Source organism: Bos javanicus, chromosome 9 (genome assembly GCF_032452875.1).
Source record: "Bos javanicus breed banteng chromosome 9, ARS-OSU_banteng_1.0, whole genome shotgun sequence".
NCBI classification, from domain to species: domain Eukaryota; kingdom Metazoa; phylum Chordata; class Mammalia; order Artiodactyla; family Bovidae; genus Bos; species Bos javanicus.
The window spans coordinates 82,026,475-82,048,488 of NC_083876.1; the positions used below are offsets into that span (position 1 = coordinate 82,026,475).

Genomic DNA, 22,014 nt, shown 5'->3' on the forward strand with positions numbered 1-22,014 from the left:
CCTTGCTAGGTGCTGAGCATGCGTCAATTCCTAAGACTGTTTTTGCTGTCACAGACTTCATCATCTAAGAACAGAAACAGGCTCAAAAACAAGCGACTACAGTAGATATCAAAATCGCTGTGATGTGAGTATGTATACACAGCCAGGAAGATACAGATGAATCAAGGCTGTTTGTACTTGAGAAGATTGGAAAAGCTCCATAGAATAAGTATGTAGCTTTTGAGCTGGAAAGAGACCTTGGAGTAAAAATTCACTAAAGAGTGTTATCAAAACTCCTGGAGGGAAAATCCTCAAAACTGGCCATGACTCGGTGTGACTTGGAGTATGCAACAGAGCAAGAGATGTTGCTCATTCTCTTTCTGATTATATTTAGAACAAGGCTGAAGGAGAAAGAGAATACAAGTTCAGGACCTAATATCATGCCTTGTAATAGTAAACACTAAATATGTTTGCTAGATGAAGGGATACATTTATATATGCACATATTTTTTAAATGTAGGAAAGACTACTGTTTTATTACTGTGAGAAGCTTGAGGATTCCTGTCTTAGTTTTAGCATTCATACTTGGTCTTCTGATTCAAGCATCATTTTTTATGTCAATGGGGTAGAACCAAAATGAATTTATATATTAAATGTTCATTCAGAGATGTTAACCAAAACTCTTAAAACACTATGGAGATTCTTTAAAAAAAAAAAATTTTTTTTGTCTGCATACCAATGAGAAGTAAGCTTGTTTTCTTTGCCTTTTTTCATGTAGTTTTATTAGTGCTATCAAATTTAACGACTCTTCTGCCCTTTTTTGCTGTCATACTATAATGACTTCAGATCCATATATGCTGATTTAGCTTTGAAAGCAAGTTGGGGAGAAAAGTAAATTACGTTCTAACAGATTCTCCTTATGTTTGTGTCATTTTTTTTTTTTTCTGCTTGCATTCTCTAGTAAGCAGTTAAGTGCTTTCTGAAACCAGAAGCTCAGAAAGCCTGCTGTACCAGCAATACTTGTATTTACTATAGTTCAGATGCCTTCTGTCGTGGGTGTGTGTCCCATGCAGTCACCATCACACAAGGTTCTGTTCTTTGAAGGGCTCTGCACTTGATTTAATGCTCTGCTGCCTCCATCTTGAAATTCTTAGTAATATTTGGAAAAGGGGCCTTGCAACTTCACTGTACACTGGGCTCTGCAAATTTTATAGCCAGAGCTGCTTGCATCCAAAAGAAAAACAGTGTCTGTTTTGACAATCATAAAGCGGCACTTTTACGAGAACAAAAGCCTCTTAAACTTACCACAAGCATCTCTTTTCTCAAGTAAGCCACCCTGAGCCCCGACTCTTGAGTCATATGTCCCTCATCGTAACTTATGTCGCTGTTTGTTAATGTTGGCTGACTTGTGACATTTTTTGGTCCTCTTTTTCCTGTTGGCTCACTAACAGTACTTCTGTCTCTCTACCTGGCTCCTAAGATACTACTATATCATGATTTTCTTTTCACCTTACTTGTAGCTCCTTCTCAGTTTCCTTTGCTAGTTGCTCCTTCTTTCCTCAGCCTTCTAAAATTGAGATGCATTGTGGTTCAGGCCATGCCAGCTTCTCTATATTCATTCCTTCCTGAACTCCTGATGAGTTCATTCATTCGTCTGACCTCCTGATGAGTTTTATGTGTCATCTATATGGTCACTCTCAAATTTATATGTTTTCATACCATCTCCATCTGGGAATCTAATAGACATTTCCAAATTAGTATGTCCGAGCTGAATTCCTGAACCTGCCCCTCAAAACTTGATCTAACCAGTCTCCCTCATTTCAGTTGATAGAATCCTGTTCTGACTGCTAGGTAAAAAAAAAAAAAAATCACCTTCAATCATGCCTTTCTTGCATACTCAGTCTGTTACTCTTGTTGGAAATCTTTTGGAAATCTTGTTGGCTGTGTGTTCAGAACATAGAATTTGAATCTGTCTACTTTTTACCAGCTGTTCAGAGCATACCTCTGTTGTTCTCAGCACAACAGCCAGAGTATTCATATTCAAATAAATCAGAAGTCTATAGTGACTTCCTGTCTCATTCAGAATGAAAGCTACAGTTCTCATAATGGTCTCCAGAACCCTGCATAATCTGACCTACCTCCCACTCACACCTTGCTCGTCTCATTTTAGTATTTTTTCTCTTATATGCTGATTTCAGCCATGCTGTGCCTTCAGTCACAGCACCATGCTGACTTCTATGCCTGGAATGCCTTTTCCCTGATATTTATGTGGTTAATTCTCCACTGCTTTCAAATGTTTGCTCTATGGCACCTTCTTTTTTTTTTTTAATTTCTTTTTGTTTTTTCAATTATTTTAATTAGAGGCTAACTACTTTACAATATTGTATTGGCTTTGCCATACATCAACATGAATCTGCCACGAGTGTACACGTGTTCCCAATCCTGAACCCCCTCCCACCTCCCTCCCCATACCAACCCTCTGGGTCATCCCAGTGCACCAGCCCCAAGCATCCTGTATCCTGCATCAAACCTGGACTGGCGATTCATTTCTTATATGATATTATACATGTTTCAATGCCATTCTCCCAAATCATCCCCCCGCCTGCCACAGAGTCCAAAAGACTGTTTTATACATCTGTGTCTCTTTTGCTGTCTCGCATACAGGGTTATTGTTAACCATCTTTCTAAATTCCATATATATGCATTAGTATACTTTATTGGTGTTTTTCTTTCTGGCTTACTTCACTCCGTATAATTAGCTCATTAGAGCTGATTCAAATGTATTCTTTTTAATGGCTGAGTAATATTCCATTGTGTATATGTACCACAGCTTTCTTATCCATTCATCTGCTGATGGACATCTAGGTTTCTTCCATGTCCTGGCTGTTATAAACAATGCTGCAATGAACATTGGGGTACACGTGTCTCTTTCCCTTCTGGTTTCCTGGTGTGTATGCCCAGCAGTGGGATTGTTGGGTCGTATGGCAGTTCTATTTCCAGTTTTTTAAGGAATCTCCACACTGTTCTCCATAGTGGCTGTACTAGTTTGCATTCCCACCAACAGTGGAAGAGGGTTCCCTTTTCTCCACACCCTCTCCAGCATTTATTGCTTATAGACTTTTGGATCACAGCCATTCTGACTGGCGTGAAATGGTACCTCATTGGGGTTTTGATTTGCATTTCTCTGATAATGAGTGATGTTGAGCATCTTTTCATGTTATAGCACCTTCTTAATGAAGCCTACTTAGACTTCTCTACTTGAATTGTAATCCCCATCCCAATACTCCTAAACTCTCTAATTCTCTTCTGCTTTTCTCTTTTTCCATAGCATTTATAATCACCCAATTACTCATTTTCTATTGTGTCTTTGTCTACTTCTAGCACTCTAGATGCTAAGTCAATATTTGTTGAATGTAGAGTGAATGAAAATGCCCCAAAATAAAGGTCCTTTGTTATGAATGTTCCTTTTTCCTCTTTATCTCTCTATAATCCCTTTTTTTTTTTTCAAAAAAGAAATACATTTTGAAGATATTTCTACTTTATATAGGTGAATCTTTAATAAAGGTAATAGCTGACAGAAATGTAATCAACAATCTTTCTTCAAGAGCTGGAAATAACATGGTTGAAGTTGTAAGAAAATTTATCAATACCATTATACTTCTTTATGCCTTAATATTGTAGTCAGTTAAGAGGTTACCTTCTTCCTGTCTTAATACTGCCAACATTATTCAAAACAGAGTGGGAAAGATTTTTTTATGAGGGGAAAGGATTTGGAATATCTTTGATTGTTGAGGTAGATTTTAAAATATAGCTTATTATTTTACCCTCTTGTGCTGAGTACCACTAGATTCTCCCAGTGCTTGAGCTTCACTATTGTGTAGAAATTTGACACCTTAAAAGAGAACAGATTGGTGGCTGTCAGAAGTGAGAGAAGAGATTGGTAGAAACAGGTGAAGACAGTCAAAAGATACAGACTTTTAGTTATAAGATAAATAAATTTGGGGAATATAACGTACAGCTTGATGGCTATAAAAACATTTTTCTTAAAAGATTTTGTTCCTCTTTATTGCTGAGTAGTGGCAGAAAGTGAAGAGGAACTAAAAAGCCTCTTGATGAAAGTGAAAGTGGAGAGTGAAAAACTTGGCTTAAAGCTCAACATTCAGAAAACGAAGAGCATGGCATCCGGTCCCATCACTTCATGGGAAACAGATGGGGAAACAGTGGAAACAGTGTCAGACTTTATTTTTCTGGGCTCCAAAATCACTGCAGATGGTGCAGATGGTGAGTGCAGCCATGAAATTCAAAGACGCTTACTCCTTGGAAGGAAAGTTATGACCAACCTAGATAGCATATTCAAAAGCAGAGACATTACTTTGCCAACAAAGGTGCGTCTAGTCAAGGCTATGGTTTTTCCTGTGGTCATGTATGGATGTGAGAGTTGGACTGTGAAGAAGGCTGAGCGCCGAAGAATTGATGCTTTTGAACTGTGGTGTTGGAGAAGACTCTTGAGAGTCTCATGGACTGCAAGGAGACCCAACTAGTCTATTCTGAAGGAGATCAGCCCTGGGATTTCTTTGGAAGGAATGATGCTAAAGCTGAAACTCCAGTACTTTGGCCACCTCATGTGAAGAGTTGACTCATTGGAAAAGACTCTGATGCTGGGAGGGATTGAGGGCAGGAGGAGAAGGGGACGACAAAGGATGAGATGGCTGGATGGCATCACTGACTCGATGGACGTGAGTTTGAGTGAACTCCAGGAGTTGGTGATGGACAGGGAGGCCTGGCGTGCTGCAGTTCATGAGGTTGCAGAGTCGGACACGACTGAGCGACTGAACTGAACTGAACTGAACTGAGTGTTCCATTATATTGACATACCATTTTTCTGCCCATTCTGCAGTAGATGGAGGATATTTGAGTTTTTTCCAATTTGAAACAATTGTGAATAAAGTTGCTATAAACATTGAAAGAAAAAAAAAGCTAGATGAGTTAAGATCCCTACCAATCATAGGGAGTGGCATAAACATGTAGAGTCTCTCATTTGGTAACTATGTTGTCATGTATTAATTTTATAAGTAACTCTAGCTTCAGAGATGTCCTGAATTGCATTTTACAAGTAAATCTAGATTCTCATTGATGTAAAACATAATTCAAAAGTTTTATGATCACTATAGATATGAAAAGTTTGCTTCTAAAACACATTTGAAATTCTTAATAATGCTGTTCAAAAATTGTAATTTGTTCCATTATAAATGAACTTGATTCCTTTTGGCAGTCTTTTCTTAAAAGCATATTTTTTAATTGAAAATAATTTATTACAGATCTTATAAAATAAAGGGCAAAATATTAGCCATAATTTCACTACTGTAATATAACCATTTTCATTTTGGGTTATTTTATTTTTGCATGTTCACCTTTCACACAGTTTTAATCGGCTCCATAGTTTTTTCCCTGTCTTTTTCACTGAGATACATGTCATACCTATTTCTTCACATTGCTATGCAGTCATTTTCACAATCATTTTTCAGGGTTATTTCCTTAATGATCCCTAGTGTAGCTGTAGTCGTGAATCTAAATATTTCCCACGTATTAGATATTTAAGTTGCTTTCATTTGTTAAATCATAAATAATGTTATAATGAAAACTTTTGTGTTTGTAGCTCTTTCTGGATCATTTTCTTAGGATATAGTCCCGAAGGTGAAATTCTTGTTTCACACAATATGATCACAGTAATGACTCTTGATAGATTGCCAACTTACTATCCAAATGATTGAACTAATTTTCTGCTTCCACCAACACATGGAAGTAGAGTTTCATGGAAATCTTGCTTGTAATTTCTCATTTTTGTCCCCGTTTCTTGTATATCTTGTATCGTTAGAATTAAAATGCTGGTGTTCCGTGTCAGCATGGGAATTTAGAAAGTTGTTTTAGGATGTCTGGCTTAAGTTCTCTCCCAAAAAGAAGAAAGAGGACAAACTGGTGGCTCTGTTTGACTTTGCTGCTTCTAGAAGGACAGGAAAAAAGTCTCCATTTGTTGGACTGAACAGTTGAAGAAATTTGATATTTCTACCAAGTTAGGATGAGTGATGTAACCTGGCTAACCATTTTTACCACCACAGAGGTTTACATTGCTGTTTTATTCTGGAACAAGTGGTTCACAAATAGACACTACAATTGTTTGCCTTCTAAGAATCTGAAGTGACATAAGAGTCTTGTGTGTGTGTGTGTGTGTGTGTGTGTGTTAGTCGCTCAGCTGTGCCTGACTCTGCAATCCTATGGACTGTAGTCCCCCAGGCTCCTCCACCCATGGAATTCTCAAGGCAAGAATACTAGTACTTCCCCCACAAATAATAGTGAATAAAAGTTGAAGAAAGAACCTTAGTCTTGGAGAAGAGCTGAGATTTATGGGTAGGACTTTAGATTGGCCTGGTGGCTCAGATGATAAAGAGTCCGCCTGCAATGCAGGAGACCTGGGTTCAATACCTGGTTTGGAAAGATCCCCTGGAGAAGGGAATGGCTACCCACTGCAGTATTCTTGCCTGGAGAATTCCATGGACAGAGGAGCCTGGTGGGCTACAGTCCACAGGGTCACAAAGAGTCGGATACAACTGAAGCGACTTAGCATGCACACACATACAGACAGTGTGGGTGATTAATGCCTTTAGATTAAAGAGAGGAGGGGGAGAGTTGTTGTTTATAGAGGAGGGGATGATGCCAGGATTTAGTTCACACCCACAGGTTTGTCATTCTTGTCCCTCTTCTCAGTCTAGTGTGACCAAGTTTCCAGTTGAGGACAGGGAAGATGGCGGGATTTCCCTTCTCCCTCTAGGTTCGCTCAGACTCTGTGTTCATATTAAGGAGCTTGCAGGATCCTGTCCTCGTCCATGTCAGTGGCCAGAAACAACGGATAAAACTGCTGTTTCCTTGGCAGTGATTCAGCCATCCCAGTGAGTGATGCCTCTTTCATGATGAAAATGAAGAGCAGCTGATTGATTCATGAGGCTCTCTAACTTAAGCCACACGGGTCACTTCTTTATACCACCTTATCCCTTAATCCCGTGCCTTCCCACAAACTAATAGCGGGTGGGGAGAAATGTTCCCCGACCATTCAGAAGGATCATTGAGAATCTCTCTTTAGGCATTTAAAGTTGAGTAAGAAGCAATTGATTTACTCAGCTGCCAGACACTCATGGGAAAACAGCCGGAGCCACTGAAGAGAAGTGGGAGGAAAGAAGAGCTCCGCTGAAGGGGTGTTGGGTTCATAGAAATTACTGAAGATGAAAACTCTGGGATTTTAGTAGTTAAATTCTGATATGCACATCAGGTCTTCATCCATCTGTTGTTCTGGGGCTTCATTTTGTTTAAATGAGCATACAGAAGCTACCTAATAGGAAAACAATGAGAGACTAAATTAGCTTACCGGTTTATTCTGTTTTCTTGAATTGCTTTTCCCCTAATTACATTTAATCTGATTCCAATTTCTTTTTCAGTACAAAGTTTACACATTTTTGAGAAGGTTGCTTGTAACTGCCTCTGCCTCCCCGCTCCTCTTTGTTTTCTCAGTGCCCATGTATACATCTCTAAAGATTGGTGGCACCAACACGTTCTCACTTGCACTGTGTTCTCTTCAGACTCTAAGTTCCTTAAGAGTTTGGATCATGGGCTTGTTAACTGCTGTCCTCTCTTGTTGCCTGGCATATTTCTTTATAGATTTGTGCTTGTGCTAAGTCGCTCAGTCATGTCCGACTCTTTGCAACCCCATGGACTGTAGCCCACCAGGCTTCTCTGTCCATAGAATTTTTTCCAGGCAAGAATACTGGAAAGGATTGTCATTTCCTCCTTCAGGAGATCTTCCTGACCCAGGGTTTGAACCCGCGTCTCCTGTGGCTCCTGCATTGCAGGCGGATTCTTCACCATTGAGCCATCAGGGAAGCCCTTCTTTGTAGACTATGTGAATGTAATATGTGTCTTGAAATTTTAATGTTGGTGGAAATGTTTGTTGGAAAATTCTGTTGTACATTCCCATGCCACCTTGGGATGGCAGAGAAGTTGAATGTTTTCTTATGGGCATGAGACAGTCCTTGTGCCCTCCATTTATTTTTGACTTGAGGTAGCTGAGTCTCTCTTGCCTGGAAAATCCTATGGATGGAGGAGCCTGGAAGGCTGCAGTCCATGGGGTCACACAGAGTCAGACACGACTGAAGGGACTTAGCAGCAGCAGGAGCATATGATATAATTTCAATTGTATAATTTAAATTGACTGAGCGACTTTCACTTTTCACTTTCATGCATTGGAGAAAGAAATGGCAACTCACTCCAGTGTTTTTGCCTGGAGAATCCTAGGGATGGGTGAGCCTGATGGGCTGCCGTCCATGGGGTCACACAGAGTTGGACATGACTGAAGGGAGCATACAATATAATTTCAATTGTATTTTTTGAAATTATTCCGTATCTTCCTCTTATTACATCTGATCGTGGTCTATTGCTTTTAAGCCCAAGCTTCATTTTACACATGTTTTTCTGGGAGGGGATTAGGGTCTTTCTGCCTATGTACTAGAATAGAAAATGCATAAGCTTTGTGACACAGAGAACTGTTAGGTTGATAGCCAAGCCTGAGTCAGCAACATAGCCAGATTCTGTTATATGATTTTAAATACAATTTAAAATTCAGTTCCCCCACTATACCAGTCATATTTCAAGGGCATACCAAATAGCCATACATGACTAGTGTTGCCTTATTGGCCTGCATAGTTTTAGAACATTTTCATCATTGTAGAAAGTTTTGTTGGACAGAGCTGTTCTAAAGCTAATACCTTGAAAGATCTTGCAGTTTTCATTCTGCCCTCTGGGGACACCAATCATTCTGTTGAAGAAGCCTGGTCCAGCCTATTGGGCAGTTAGAGATCACATAGAGGGAAACCATGGTGTTCTAGCCAATAGCCAGCAGTAATTCCAGACATGTGAGTGAGACCGTCTTGGACTTCCAATCCCATTCAAGCCCCAGATGTTTACAGCCTCACGAGCAATTCTCTATGACAGCAGCAGAAGAGCTGGTCAAATTAGCAATCCATAGACTCATGACAAATAAGTTGTCATTTTTTTAAGTCAGTCCGTTTAGATGAATTTGATATGATAGTAATAACAGGTGCTACTTTCTACCTAATGACTGCATCAGTTTTGGAACTGTTACCCTATGCATTTGCCTCATGAATTAGGATGCGGAAAAAATAAGCAAGATGAAGTAAGCTTATATCACTTCTTTCAGTGAGATAAGTTCTTTGGTTAGAGAGAGAAAAGGATATTTGTTATTAATAAAACAATGACCAACAGCAAATCGAAATACTACTTAATCACTGAGTTACTAGATTATGTATCTACTTATTAAATGATAACAGAAAATTAACTTTGCATCCAAAATTATTTACCAGTAATTTTCAAAGCAGATCATTCAAATAATCCAGAGCTAACTGGAATCCAGTAATTATTCCATTTTAGGATAGTCAGAGTCTGGGGGCTCTGGTGTATTTTACTTTGTCAGAATTTAGAATTTAATTCTGAAATCATGCCTTCTTTTATTCATTGTTCCCCAAGCATTTGTTGGGGAAATAAATGGATATATATATATATATATATATATATGTATATTTATATGTGTATTTATATAGGATATATGTGAATTGAAAGTCACTCAGTCGTGTCTGACTCTTTGCGACCCCATGGACTATACAGTCCATGGAATTCTCCAGGCCAGAATACTGGAGTGGGTAGCCTTTACCTTCTCCAGAGGATCTTCCCAACCCAGGGATCAAACCCAGGTCTCCTGCATTGCAGGCTTATTCTTTACCAGTTGAGCCACAAGGAAAGCCCAATAATATATTAAGTATGCTATTTACCCCATTAAATTTTAATAAAGTATTTTATCTATATAATATATAGGAGATATATAGATAGATAGATAGATATATATATATATATATATATATACATATAGGCTTCCCTGATAGCTCAGCCGGTAAAGAATCCACCTGCAATGCAGGAGACCCCGGTTCGATTCCTGGGTTGGGAAGTTCCCCTGGAGAAGGGATAGGCTACCCACTCCAGTATTCTTGGGCTTCCCTGGTGGCTTAGATGGTAAATAATCTGCCTGCAATATAGGAGACCTGGGTTTGATCCCTGGGTTGAGAAGATTCCCTGAAGGAGGGCATGGCAACCCGCTCTAGTATTCTTGCCTGGGGAATTCCCATAGACAGAATAGCATGTTGGGCTATGAGGTCACAAATAGTTGGACATGACTGAGCAACTAAGTGTGCATGTGCACACACACACACATACATACATATATATATTCTGTATATATCTAAACAGGCACTGAGAATTTTGAATAATTAAGAGGTGAGCCTCACCTGGAAGAAATAACAGTATAATGGAGGGGAGAGACACAATGGAGGGGAGAGATATATGAGGATGAGCTGTCCCTGGAAATGCTGAGGTGGGAACATACTTAATATACAGGATGAGCAATTACCTTGCAGATGGGTGGGAATGGAGGTTCATAAATAAAGAGATTACCTAGGGGACTATTTTGGGGGAAAGAACATGATTATTTTATTTTAATAACTTTGAGACATTATTCACATAGCATTAAAATTCACTCCATTAAAGTGAGCAATTTAGTTGTTGTTCAGCTGCTAAGTTGTTTCTGACCCTTTGTGACCCCATGAACTTCAGCATGGTAGGCTTCCCTGTCCTTCACTATCTCCCAGAGTTTGCTCAAACTCATGTCTATTGAGTTGGTGATGTCATACAGCCATCTCATTCTCTGTCATACCCTTCTCCTCCTGCCCTTAATCTTTCCCAGCATTAAGGTCTTTTCTAATGAGTTATCAGTCATTCCAGTGAGTATTCAGGGTTGATTTCTTTTAGGATTGACTGGTTTGATCTCCTTGTTGTCCAAGGAATTCTCAAGAGTCTTCTCCAGCACCACAGTTGGAGAGCATCAGTTCTTCAGTGCTCAGACTTCTTTCTAGTCCAACCCTTGCATCTGTATATGACTGCTAAAAAGATCATACCTTTGACTATATGGACCATTGTCAGCAAAGTAATGTCTCTGCTTTTTAATACCCTGTCTGGGTTTGTCATAATTTTTCTTTCAAGGAGCAAGTGTCTTTTAGTTTCATGGCTGTAGTCACCATTCACAGTGATTTTGGAGCCCAAGAAAATAGAATCTGCCACTGTTTCTGTTTGTTTTTTTTTTTTTAATTTTATTTTATTTTTAAACTTTACAATATTGTATTAGTTTGCCAAATATCGAAATGAATCCATCACAGGTATACCTGTGTTCCCCATCCTGAACCCTCCTCCCTCCTCCCTCCCCATACCCTCCCTCTGGGTCATCCCAGTGCACCAGCCCCAAGCATCCATTATCGTGCATCGAACCTGGACTGGCGACTCGTTTCATACATGATATTATGCATGTTTCAATGCCATTCTCCCAAATCTCCCCACCCTCTCCCTCTCCCACAGAGTCCATAAGACTGATCTATATATCAGTTTTATCTCCATCTATTTGCCATGAAGTGATGGGACCAGATGGTCAGTGGCTGTTAGTATATTCAGAGTTGTAAGTCATCATCACTATCTATTTAGGACATTTTTGTTACCTCCTGCCCCAAGAAACCTGATGCCCATGAGCGGTTAACTCACCCATTCTTGCCTCAACCTTGAAGTCCTAAGCTGCCACCAATCTATTCTATATATACACTTACCTATTTGGGCATTTCATAGTAATGGGCTTTTGTGTCTGTCTTTTTTCACTTCGTGTAATGTTTTCAAGACTCATCCATGTTGTAACATGTATCACTATTTCATTCATTTCTGTTGCCTAATGAGATGTTATTATATGGATATATAGCATTTTGTTTATCCATTCACCACTTGATGGATGTTTTGGTTGTGACCACATTTTGGCTATTATGAATAACATTGCCATGAGTTTTCATGTGTGAGTTTTTATGGGGACATATGCTTTCAGTTCTCTTAGGTATATATCCAGGAGTCGTATTACTGGATCAAAAGGTAACTGTGTTTAACATTTTTAGGGATTTCCAAATTGTTTTTCAAAGTCGATGCACTATTTTAAGCATTCCAGCATCAGTTTATGAAGGTTCCAACTTCTTCACATCCTTGCTAATACTTGTTATTGTCTGAGAACAGAATTGTTTTGAATGAAAATATAAAGTCATTAAAAAAGAAGAAATTCCAATTAGATACTGTTATGCTCATTTAAGATAGTTCATATGTCATGTGATATTAGAACCTAAAGCTGAATGCCACTTTGTAGCTCTGTGTACAAAACAACTCTGTTGGAGTCTAATTATCTTATCATTAACGTGCACCAGGTGGTTAGGAAATGCTGGTTTTCTTTTATGTCTAATTGAGAGGTAAAGGGTGGTAGAATGATTATATGTATAGTGCTGTTGAAAGTTAAACTCATTTCTGACATGCAATTAAATATAATTGGAATAGAACAAATTGAATAACAAAATTAAATTTGCAAAATAGAGTATGAAAAGATGTGGAATGTATGCTGTTCCCTAGGATATTTGAGTGGTGAGTTGGCATTAGAGCTTGAACCCCATATTTTTATGGTTCCCACCTGCCCACACTTGCCTCCTCTACTTCCCTTCCTTGGTGCATCCAAGGAGTTCAGGAGACATTCCCTGCCAACACCCTGTGCCTGGGAAATCCCGTGGGCAGAGGAGCCTGGCAGGCTGTAGTCCGTGCGGTTGCAAAAGAGTTGCATAGGACTTAGCTACTAAACAACAACAACAAATTATGGGCTGGTATTTTTGTTATTGTTGTTTTGTACTTTTATTCCTTTAATTTGAAATTTTTATCAAAGTAATAATTGTATACAGTTTATGCTTATACAATTTATAAGTCAAATAATATTTACAGTGCTTATCACAAAAACCAACACTGTCAACTCCATTTCTCTCTACTCCTGGCCTGCTCTTCTCACACCTCCCCACCTGTGATGGTCTCTTTCAACTTCATTACCAGTGTTTTTCTGGTGCTCAGGTTCAGGTTTTTTTACATAAGATTATTCTGATATTTCTGCTGTTGCTGCTAAGTCGCTTCAGTTGTGTCCGACTCTCTGCGACCCCATAGACAGCAGCCCACCAGGCTCCTTTGTCTCTGGGATTCTCCAGGCAAGAATACTGGAGTGGGTTGCCATTTCCTTCTCCTTCTAGATATTTAGAATTTTTGGTTTTTATTTACTGTGGATGATGAGGATATGGCCTCCAAATACCCTGTCATCCCAGTATATCAAATGCTGTTAAAAATACTTAGGTTCAGAGGATTTGGTTGATTGTAACATACAGTTTAGAGGGTAATATTTTAGAAAATAAAATGTTGAGTTTTCATAATGCATTGCCAAGGAACTGTATTAAAAGCAAAATATTAGAGCCAGTAGGTGTTTAGGTACATAATTTAACAGGATAACAATAATTTTGATCTAGCTACAGTATTGAAATAGCACATGAGAAAGTCTTCTTTTATCTTTCAGTAGACACTGGATGAGTTTTGTTGTTTTTAAACCCTAGTCAATTAGTCTTAATCACCAAACATTTATAGGGGCAGAGGTGAAAGTTCAACCCTACTGAGAACAGCCAAAATACTATAGATACACTGTTGGCGAGACTCGTAGATTTGTATGAAAAATGTCACAAGGGAAAAATTGTAATTGCCTCAGCATGAGAGATAGAATATATTTTAAGATAATTGGAGATTGTCTTTTATGTGTTCTCTTTGGTTTAGTTTTGATTTCATGTACTTTAATTTGTTTCTGTCTCTGAATTTTTTTTTTTCTTAATATATTCCAAAGGATGTAAAACACTTCTGAGGATCTCATTACTACTTGTGAAATTGCCTCTTTCTGTATCATTGGATGTGGTCTTTTTGGTCAGTCAGTCTCATAAGAGAAAAGTATCTTAGACCAGGCTCTTATATTTTAGCAATCTGGTAACTCTCAAGTACATTTTGTGTAAGTTCAGATATACTCTAGCAATTTCCCTCAGGTGAATATTGTAAATTTAGGGGATTTTGGTGGGTTTTTTCATGTTAGTTCTACAGGAATCATCTTTTTGCTTTTATTCATGTTTCATCATTCCAATGTGTAGAATTTACATTTTCATTTTTTAACCTTGCTTATATGCTGGTGATTAGCCATTGCCTTGACAAGTGTGAACAGAAGGGGTCTAACTGAAGATATTCCATGACTTGGTGAACACATTGGGTTACAAATTCAACTTTTCCTTCTCTTTGCAAAGGCACTGAGACGTGAGTTAAAGGAGAAAGAGTATTCTGTCCTGAATGCTATAGACCAAGCTCGAGTTTTCCTGGCTGATCAGCCAATTGAGGCCCCTGAAGAACCAAGAAGAAACCTACAATCAAAAACAGGTGAGACTGGTTTCTTTAGTATGTCATAAAAATATATATGAGGAGAACAAAACACCAAAATCGACTAGAGAATTTTTTTGCAGCATTAAGGACTCGATGGACAGGAGTTTGAGTGAACTCCGGGAGTTGGTGATGGACAGGGAGGCCTGGCGTGCTGTAATTCATGGGGTTGCAAAGAGTCAGACATGACTGAGCGACAGAACTGAACTGAACTGAGGACCTGATATTTTTAAATTCCTTACAGAATATCAGGGCCTAGTATTAAATTTTTTCTTCTAACTATTACTTTAGTCAAATTTGTCATTAATAAATATCTAGATTCTTAAATTAAAAAATGAAATGACTGTATATTCAGTATCATTATTTTAAAAGGGAATTAACTAGACAAATTAATTTATTAAAATTGTCTGTAACTACAAATAATTTCTTTAAGAAATAAATAGTTACATTTCTTACATTTAAACTATATGATAAATAATTATATATAGAAGAATGATATTTAGGATATGAGTAAACATATAAATTATTTAAATATCTATAAAGTAATGTTTTTTAACTTCTCTTTTTCAAGATTACAAATTTAAATAAGACACTAAAATGCCTTTCTTTTATAAGCAGACCACAGAATTTATTTAATTTAGATGCTAACAACTTATATTGTTTATGTACTTTGGCTTAAAACTGAAATGGTATCTACCTTACTAGCAACTAGTAATAAATTACATAGTAGATTTAAGAGATGAACTTGGGGGCCAACATATATCTTCATTTTGATTTTTCACTTTTGGCATAAAAGCATTCTGATGCATTTTAAAAAATAAACATGCCATTCAGAATATTTTCTCATCATTCATTTTCCATAGTAAAAGCAGACCTGAACGATTTCTCATGCTGTGTCCAGAGGTGTAATTCATGAGCATTTGTTACTTGTAAGGGATGTAGTGTTGGAAAATGCTTTGACTGTAGTTGGAACCGGATCAGACATTTGGAAAGTAGCCATTTTCCTTCTCAGCCTTTGTCAGGGAAGCTCTACTTCAATGGGAATAAATTTCCCATCAGGATCATACCACTTTTCTTGACCCTTTGGGGGAGTGTGTGTGTGTGTGTGTGTGTGTGTGTGTATACATACAGAGACACACACAGCATGCTTATCATCTCTTGCAGCTTTGCTTTACTACTCTCTCCTGGCAGGATCACTGTTTTTCCAGTCAGCCTACCCGGGGACCTAAATCATTGTTGAGTCTCCACCTCTCACAGTCTGCAAATCGTTCATGATGGTTATTTCTATCTTTGGAGGACTATGCCTTCTGGGTACTCTGTTATAGATGAAATTATATGCGTATCATATACACACACAGACATAATGTATGCACACACCTACATAGTAGGTGGTTGAATGACTTGGATGCTGAGCACGCTTGGGTGTGGATTGGATACTGAGCACGCTTGGGTGTGGATTAAAGTGATTAATTAGGATAAAACTATTGGAAGCAGCAGCCCAGCATGAGGAGCAGAGCAGCTGTGTGTCAGGGCAAGTCAGCAGAGCTCAGGAAGAGGGGCAGGGGGTGATGGAGGGAGGGTGGTCAGGGACTGTGCCTGCACGGGAGGAACGAGCGAGGAGTTTGTGCGTGCTGGCTGGAGCAGATTACAGAGGCCCTGGGCGGTTGGACAGCACATTTCAACTTAAATACAGCAAGAAGACGCGCTAGTTCACTTGTTTTTTTAAGCTTGGAAGAAAAATAAGTTCACTTGTCTTACTTTATCCAATTTAAACTCTACCTTAAATCTGCCTGCCTCATCTCCTTGTTTCCCCAATACTTTTCAGAGAATAGAGGAAAAATTTTTATAATCAGTTACTTCATAGCAGTAGAAAAGTGTTACATCACTTGAGTTTCACTTTGCTATCAATTTTCTTCCTCAGTGATTAGTCAATTCAAAGGGTAAAAACATACTGCTTTTTGAGCCCTTATATTGGGAATTTTTAAGGTCCATTTTCATATACTATATTGGGAGGCAAGAAAAAAAAGTCATGTCAGTGTAACTTTATGATATATATTTTTTTTTACAATTAGTCATTCCCATGCTTTCTCCTTTCCTGATATTATTTTGTATAATGTTGGCTGATTTTACCTGTTGTTAAAAGTAAATGAAAGAAAATTACCCATAATAGCTTTTATACTTTGTTGTTTACTGTGACTTATGAACCTCTGCTGCCAGAAACAGAGAGTGTTTGAACATTAGTTATCTTTTTTGATGCTACTCAAAGTACTCAGTGTTAAAGGAAATAGAGCTGAGAGAACCTATGTATGATTTTTGGGGGGGTTCTATTTAATAAGCATTTATTGAGTATGCTATGTGTAATGTACCAAAGGACACACCAAGGTGAATCCGTTTCTTTACTTTTGAACAACTATTTCAGAAAATACTTCTCCCCATGACTTTTCTCTCCTGAAACCTTTTCTCCTAGCTTCTTTTTTTCTATTATCAATTACTGTCTCATAGTGGCATATGTGTATATGTGCATTTTATGATAGTTTATTGAGTTTCATTTTCTTACTGAGTAACACTGGATGAGTTGCTCTCAGGCAGCATTTAATAAATGCTGTTAAAAAAACAAGCAAGCTAATTATTTCAACCAAATAATCAGTTGTTGACCAAGAATCTTATCAGGTACGCTCTGCTAAAAATTTTCTTTTTTCCCCCCAGTTTTATTGACATATAATTTACATAACATTGTACAAGTTTAAGATGTACAACATAATGAGTTAATATTTGTATATATTGTTAAATGATCACCACATAAGACTAGGAACATCTAACATCTCACATAGTTCCAACTTCTTCCCTTGTGATGAGAACTTTCAAGATCTAGTCTCCTAACAACTTTCAAGTATGTATATTTTAAACACTAAAAATCACTACTAACATTAATTGCCCTATTTCAGGTCCTTACCATCTTTTCCTAGGACTGTTGCAATACTTTCTTAATTGGTATCCCTGCATCAAGGTAGATGCTACCATGATGTATTTAAAACACAGAGCTAGCATTTGCTACCCTGGTTTAAAACCTCTAGTAGCCTCTGCAATAGGATCTGAACTCCTTTACCTGTCATGCAAAGCTGCACAGTGATTTGGCCTCAGTTTCCCTGGTGGCTCAGACAGTAAAGAATCTGCCTGCAATGAAGGGGAACCAGGTTTAATTCCTGGATTGGGAAGATCCCCTAGAGAAGGAAATGGCAACCCACTCCAGTATTCTTGCCTGAAGAATTCCATGAACAGAAGACCCTGGCAGACTACAGTCCTTGGGGTTGCAAAGAATCAGACTCAACTGAGCAACTAACACTTTCACTTCATTTTTCTGTTTAGTAGCATCTCATTCCTCTCTCTGCTCCAAACTAATGTCATTTAACACCAACTTCTCATGATGGTCTGCAGGTAACGATTTCGTTGTCCATTCTATTTTTTTTCTGCCTATTGGTCTCTTCTGCCTGATCTCCAACTCCTTCTTCCTTTGCCTACCCAGCCCTTGCTCATTCTGTCCCACTCACTGAGGCTGTGTGTCACCCTGAACCCATTCCTCTCCAGCTCTTCTCCTTGCTCCCTGGTACCTAGTCGCCTCTCTGACTATATACTAATATCTGTGTCTGAAGCTCAGCCCTGCCCTTGCTTAGTGACCTCTCCTATTTGTTGAGAATCTGAAAAAGTGTGAGAAATTATCTGAGCAGCCAAGACAGTATTATGTCGAAAATATAGTGAAGATTGTAGAAAAGCCACTCTCGCAGAGGTATTAACTCTTCCTTTAGCCACTGTTGTAACTAGTTTCCCTTGTTTTCCAGTGAATTATGGGTATGTAGCAAGATGGAAATGATACGGCAGGGGGAAGGGTGGCAGTGAGAAATGATGTCTGGCAGTCTGACAGCAATGAGGAGAAAGAAAATTATAAAAAGGATACATGAGAATTCTAAAATAAAACAAACTAGAGTAGTCTTTGGGGATTTTTACAATAAAAGAAAAGCTGAAGCAATGAGCTGTGGTTTGTTTATTTTTGAAGATAGAGTATAAATCAGTTAAGAGAAGGCATAGGAGTTTATTCTATATTTTAGTAAATTTCCTTCCAAAATGGCAACCATACAAAAATAGGGCTAAATGAATGAAATATAGCCATCTGGACCACTCAGCTTCCCAGAATTACTCATTCTGCCTGTGTAATGTTATTCAGTCAATATAATTTTTACTTGAACTTAAAATTATCTGAATAATTATAGAAATTTAACAAAGTTCACAACTTTGTCAATAGTTTCCTTCCCTTGAGTGATAGGGAACTACTTAATTTAACTTGAATTGTATCATGTCAATGTATAATATTTCCTTTTAGTGAGGTTGAACTGAAAAGACCCTGATTCTGGGAAAGATTGAGGGCAGGAGGAGAAGGGGACGACAGAGGATGAGATAGTTGGATGGCATCACTGACTCAATGGACATGAGTTTGGGTAAACTCCCTCCTGAGGGAGGCCTGGCATGCTGCAGTCCATGGGGTCGCAAAGAGTCAGACATGACTGAGCAACTGAACTGAATTGTTTTTTATTTGATTTTAACCACCTGGTTTATATCTGTTAAAAAGTAGAACAATGAAACAGCAAACATTTCATCATCATTCATACTGGTCTTACTATGTGTACTCTTCAAACCACTTTTGTATTTGGCCTAATGAATTGAGCAGATTGTACAGCATGCATTTTTAAAAAAAAATTAAGTTAAAACACAAAGCCAAGAAAATACTGTGGTGCTGACCAAGGTCATCAGCTAATATGGAGTAGATCAAAGAACAGAACCAACCTTGTGTGTTGGTAACCTTCCTTAACCTTGGGTTTGGGGGCTTGTTTTCAACTCATCCCTTCATTCTCCTCTCCTTTCTCTTTCCCTCTGCTCACTGGCCACTGACCTCCTAGCTCTTTCCTGACTCTCACTGTCTAGAGCCTCTTGCTGCTGCTAAGTTGCTGCTGCTAAGTCGCTTCAGTCGTGTCCAACTCTGTGTGACCCCATGGATGGAAGCCCACCAGGCTCCCCCGTCCCTGGGATTCTCCAGGCAAGAACACTGGAGTGGGTGGCCATTTCCTTCCCCAATGCAGAAAAGTGAAAAGTGAAAGTGAAGTCAAAATTGCACATGGAATTAGAGTCATGTCTGCATCCCCCTCTCTACCCCACACACAGATGCAGGCAGGTGCACACACACGCCCACACACACATACGTATTTTATGAATTGAAGCTATGGTAACAATTATTAAACAAAACAGTTAACACTTTAACAGTATAGTTCACCTCTAAAAGTGTTCAGAAAAGTATACAAATGATTGTCAATGTGGGTGTGGAAAAGCTGTTTTCCTCTACTCAGGTTCTGATTTTAAGACAAAAAAAGATTGCATTATTTTGCTCATAAATTTCCCTTTGAGTCTTCTTTAAAATTTATTCCCATCAAGACATTACTATTACTACAACTGTTATTTTACTGAAGGCTGTTTGAACATTGTTTCTTTTTCAGTCTGGTGTTTCATTTAAATGATAGAAGAAAAAATAAAACATTATATAGTATATAGTATATATAGTGCAGTCCATGGGGTCGCTAAGAATCGGACACAACTGAGCGACTTCACTTTCACTTTTCACTTTCATGCATTGGAGAAGGAAATGGCAACCCACTCCAGTGTTCTTGCCTGGAGAATCCCAGGGACGGGGGTGCCTGGTGGGCTGCCATCTATGGGGTCGCGCAGAGTCGGACACGACTGAAGTGACTTAGCAGTAGCAGGAGTATACAGTCCATGGAATTCTCCAGGCCAGAATACTGGAGTGGGAAGCCGTTCCCTTCTCCAGGGTATCTTCCCAATGCAGGGATCGAACCCAGGTCTCCCACATTGCAGGTGGACTCTTTACCGTCTGAGCCACCAGGAATTCATGGCTAATAAAAAACTTTTCAGATGAAAAGTATGTATGGATTAGTGTTTTTCCTCTTTGATCTTTAATAACTGTGTGTATATTTAGTAATGTTTAATATTTTAACTCAGAATATGCTATTTTCTTTTAATTATTAAATGCTTCATATTATTTTAGAAAGCCAATTAGTATTTTTCACCTCTGTGAAATCTCATATATTTTGTGATATAACAAAGAAATAATAAATGACATTTTTCAGTCCACTATGTCAGTCCATTTTGTGCCAGTATTAGCAAACTTGTACACATAAAATTTCATGACCGTTAAATGAGTGAAAAGGTGAAATTATCATAGAGTTTAGAAGTAACTCTTATATTGATTCTCAGTATAACATAAGATCACATAAAAATGGTGGCAGTAATTATTTCCTTGCGTCTCATAAAATGAGACCAAATTATATATAACCTAAGTAATGAGGCAGTAAAACTCATGGGTGTTTTCCCCCAGGGAATTTTTTGTTTTCCTAATAACCAGTTTATTAGTTAGAACCTCACTCATTGTAAGTGACAGACACCCAGCTTCCATAAGCATAGACACAGGGGGTGATTCATCAATATTAAACCCCATAACAAAATTACATTGAACACAAGGACACAGCTAATCATAGGAACCAAGCACACAGCTGGCCCTTTCTACCTCTCTCCACAAGTTTTCATTTTCTTTGCTTTCCTATGACCTTGTACCTCACAATCACATATCAGGGAGGGAAAGCCCTTCTTTAGATCTAGCACGTTTTCAAGAAAGAGCAGCAACTGACTTAGCTTGAGTAACATGGAGCTTGGGTCTTGTGGGATGGGCAGACCCCGCCCCACACCCTCCGCTTTATAAGCATCATGTCAGATGGAAGAGGAATCAATGCCCAGAAGGAAGAAAGAAGAGAAAAATGTTAGTCCACATGAGTGTTCACCACAAACCAACATTTATCCTTGAATAAATTATAAACGTGCCAGGGACTGTTTCCTGAAATTCTCATCACAACTCTTTGAGGTATGAGTACTTTACTACCCATTTGACAGATGAGGAAACTGAGACTTTGTGATATTTGGATGCATACTGTCACATCCGAAATGCCAACTCAGGCTTGTCACATCCCTTGTTGGCTTTAACCATCATAGCAAACTATCTTAGCTATATTTGTCTACTTATAAAAGATGAGTACAACAGTTAATATGCTTTTACCTTCATTCTTACTTTTCCTTTACTGAACTATTAGGTTGCTTATTAAAATGATGTACCAGTTCGCTGATTTCCTAGCACCAAGGGAGAGGGTGTTTAGGCAATATTAGACTTTGTCTTTTTAATTTTCATATAAAAACTGGAAGGATAAATAATTGCTTTCAGGTCTATAGACCAAGGGAATAATTTAATTAGCTTCTTAAGTCCAAATTAGATTATTAAAGTTGTCATGCATGCAAAAGCACAGAAACATATAATGTTACTTCCATTTTCAGTGTTAACTACAGAGCAGCAACGTGATCCTCCCCATTTTAAGGTTCCATAATGTATGGATGGTTGTACTGAATCCACTCTTCAACTTTCCTAAAATATAACAAACTAGTTGAGTAGCCCTATTAATTGGATAAAAA

General features: G+C 38.3%; 1 protein-coding gene across 13 annotated transcripts in view; it reads left to right on the forward strand.

Moving 5' to 3' along the window:
* The window catches only part of UTRN (utrophin), a 555,367-nt gene that overhangs the window by 409,461 nt on the left and 123,892 nt on the right, over positions 1–22,014 (forward strand). For all 13 annotated transcript variants that reach the window (XM_061428217.1, XM_061428218.1, XM_061428216.1 and 10 more), the window contains one exon: positions 14,310–14,439. In XM_061428217.1, the coding sequence (XP_061284201.1) occupies positions 14,310–14,439 (130 nt within the window). The remainder of the gene's footprint in view (positions 1–14,309; positions 14,440–22,014) is intronic.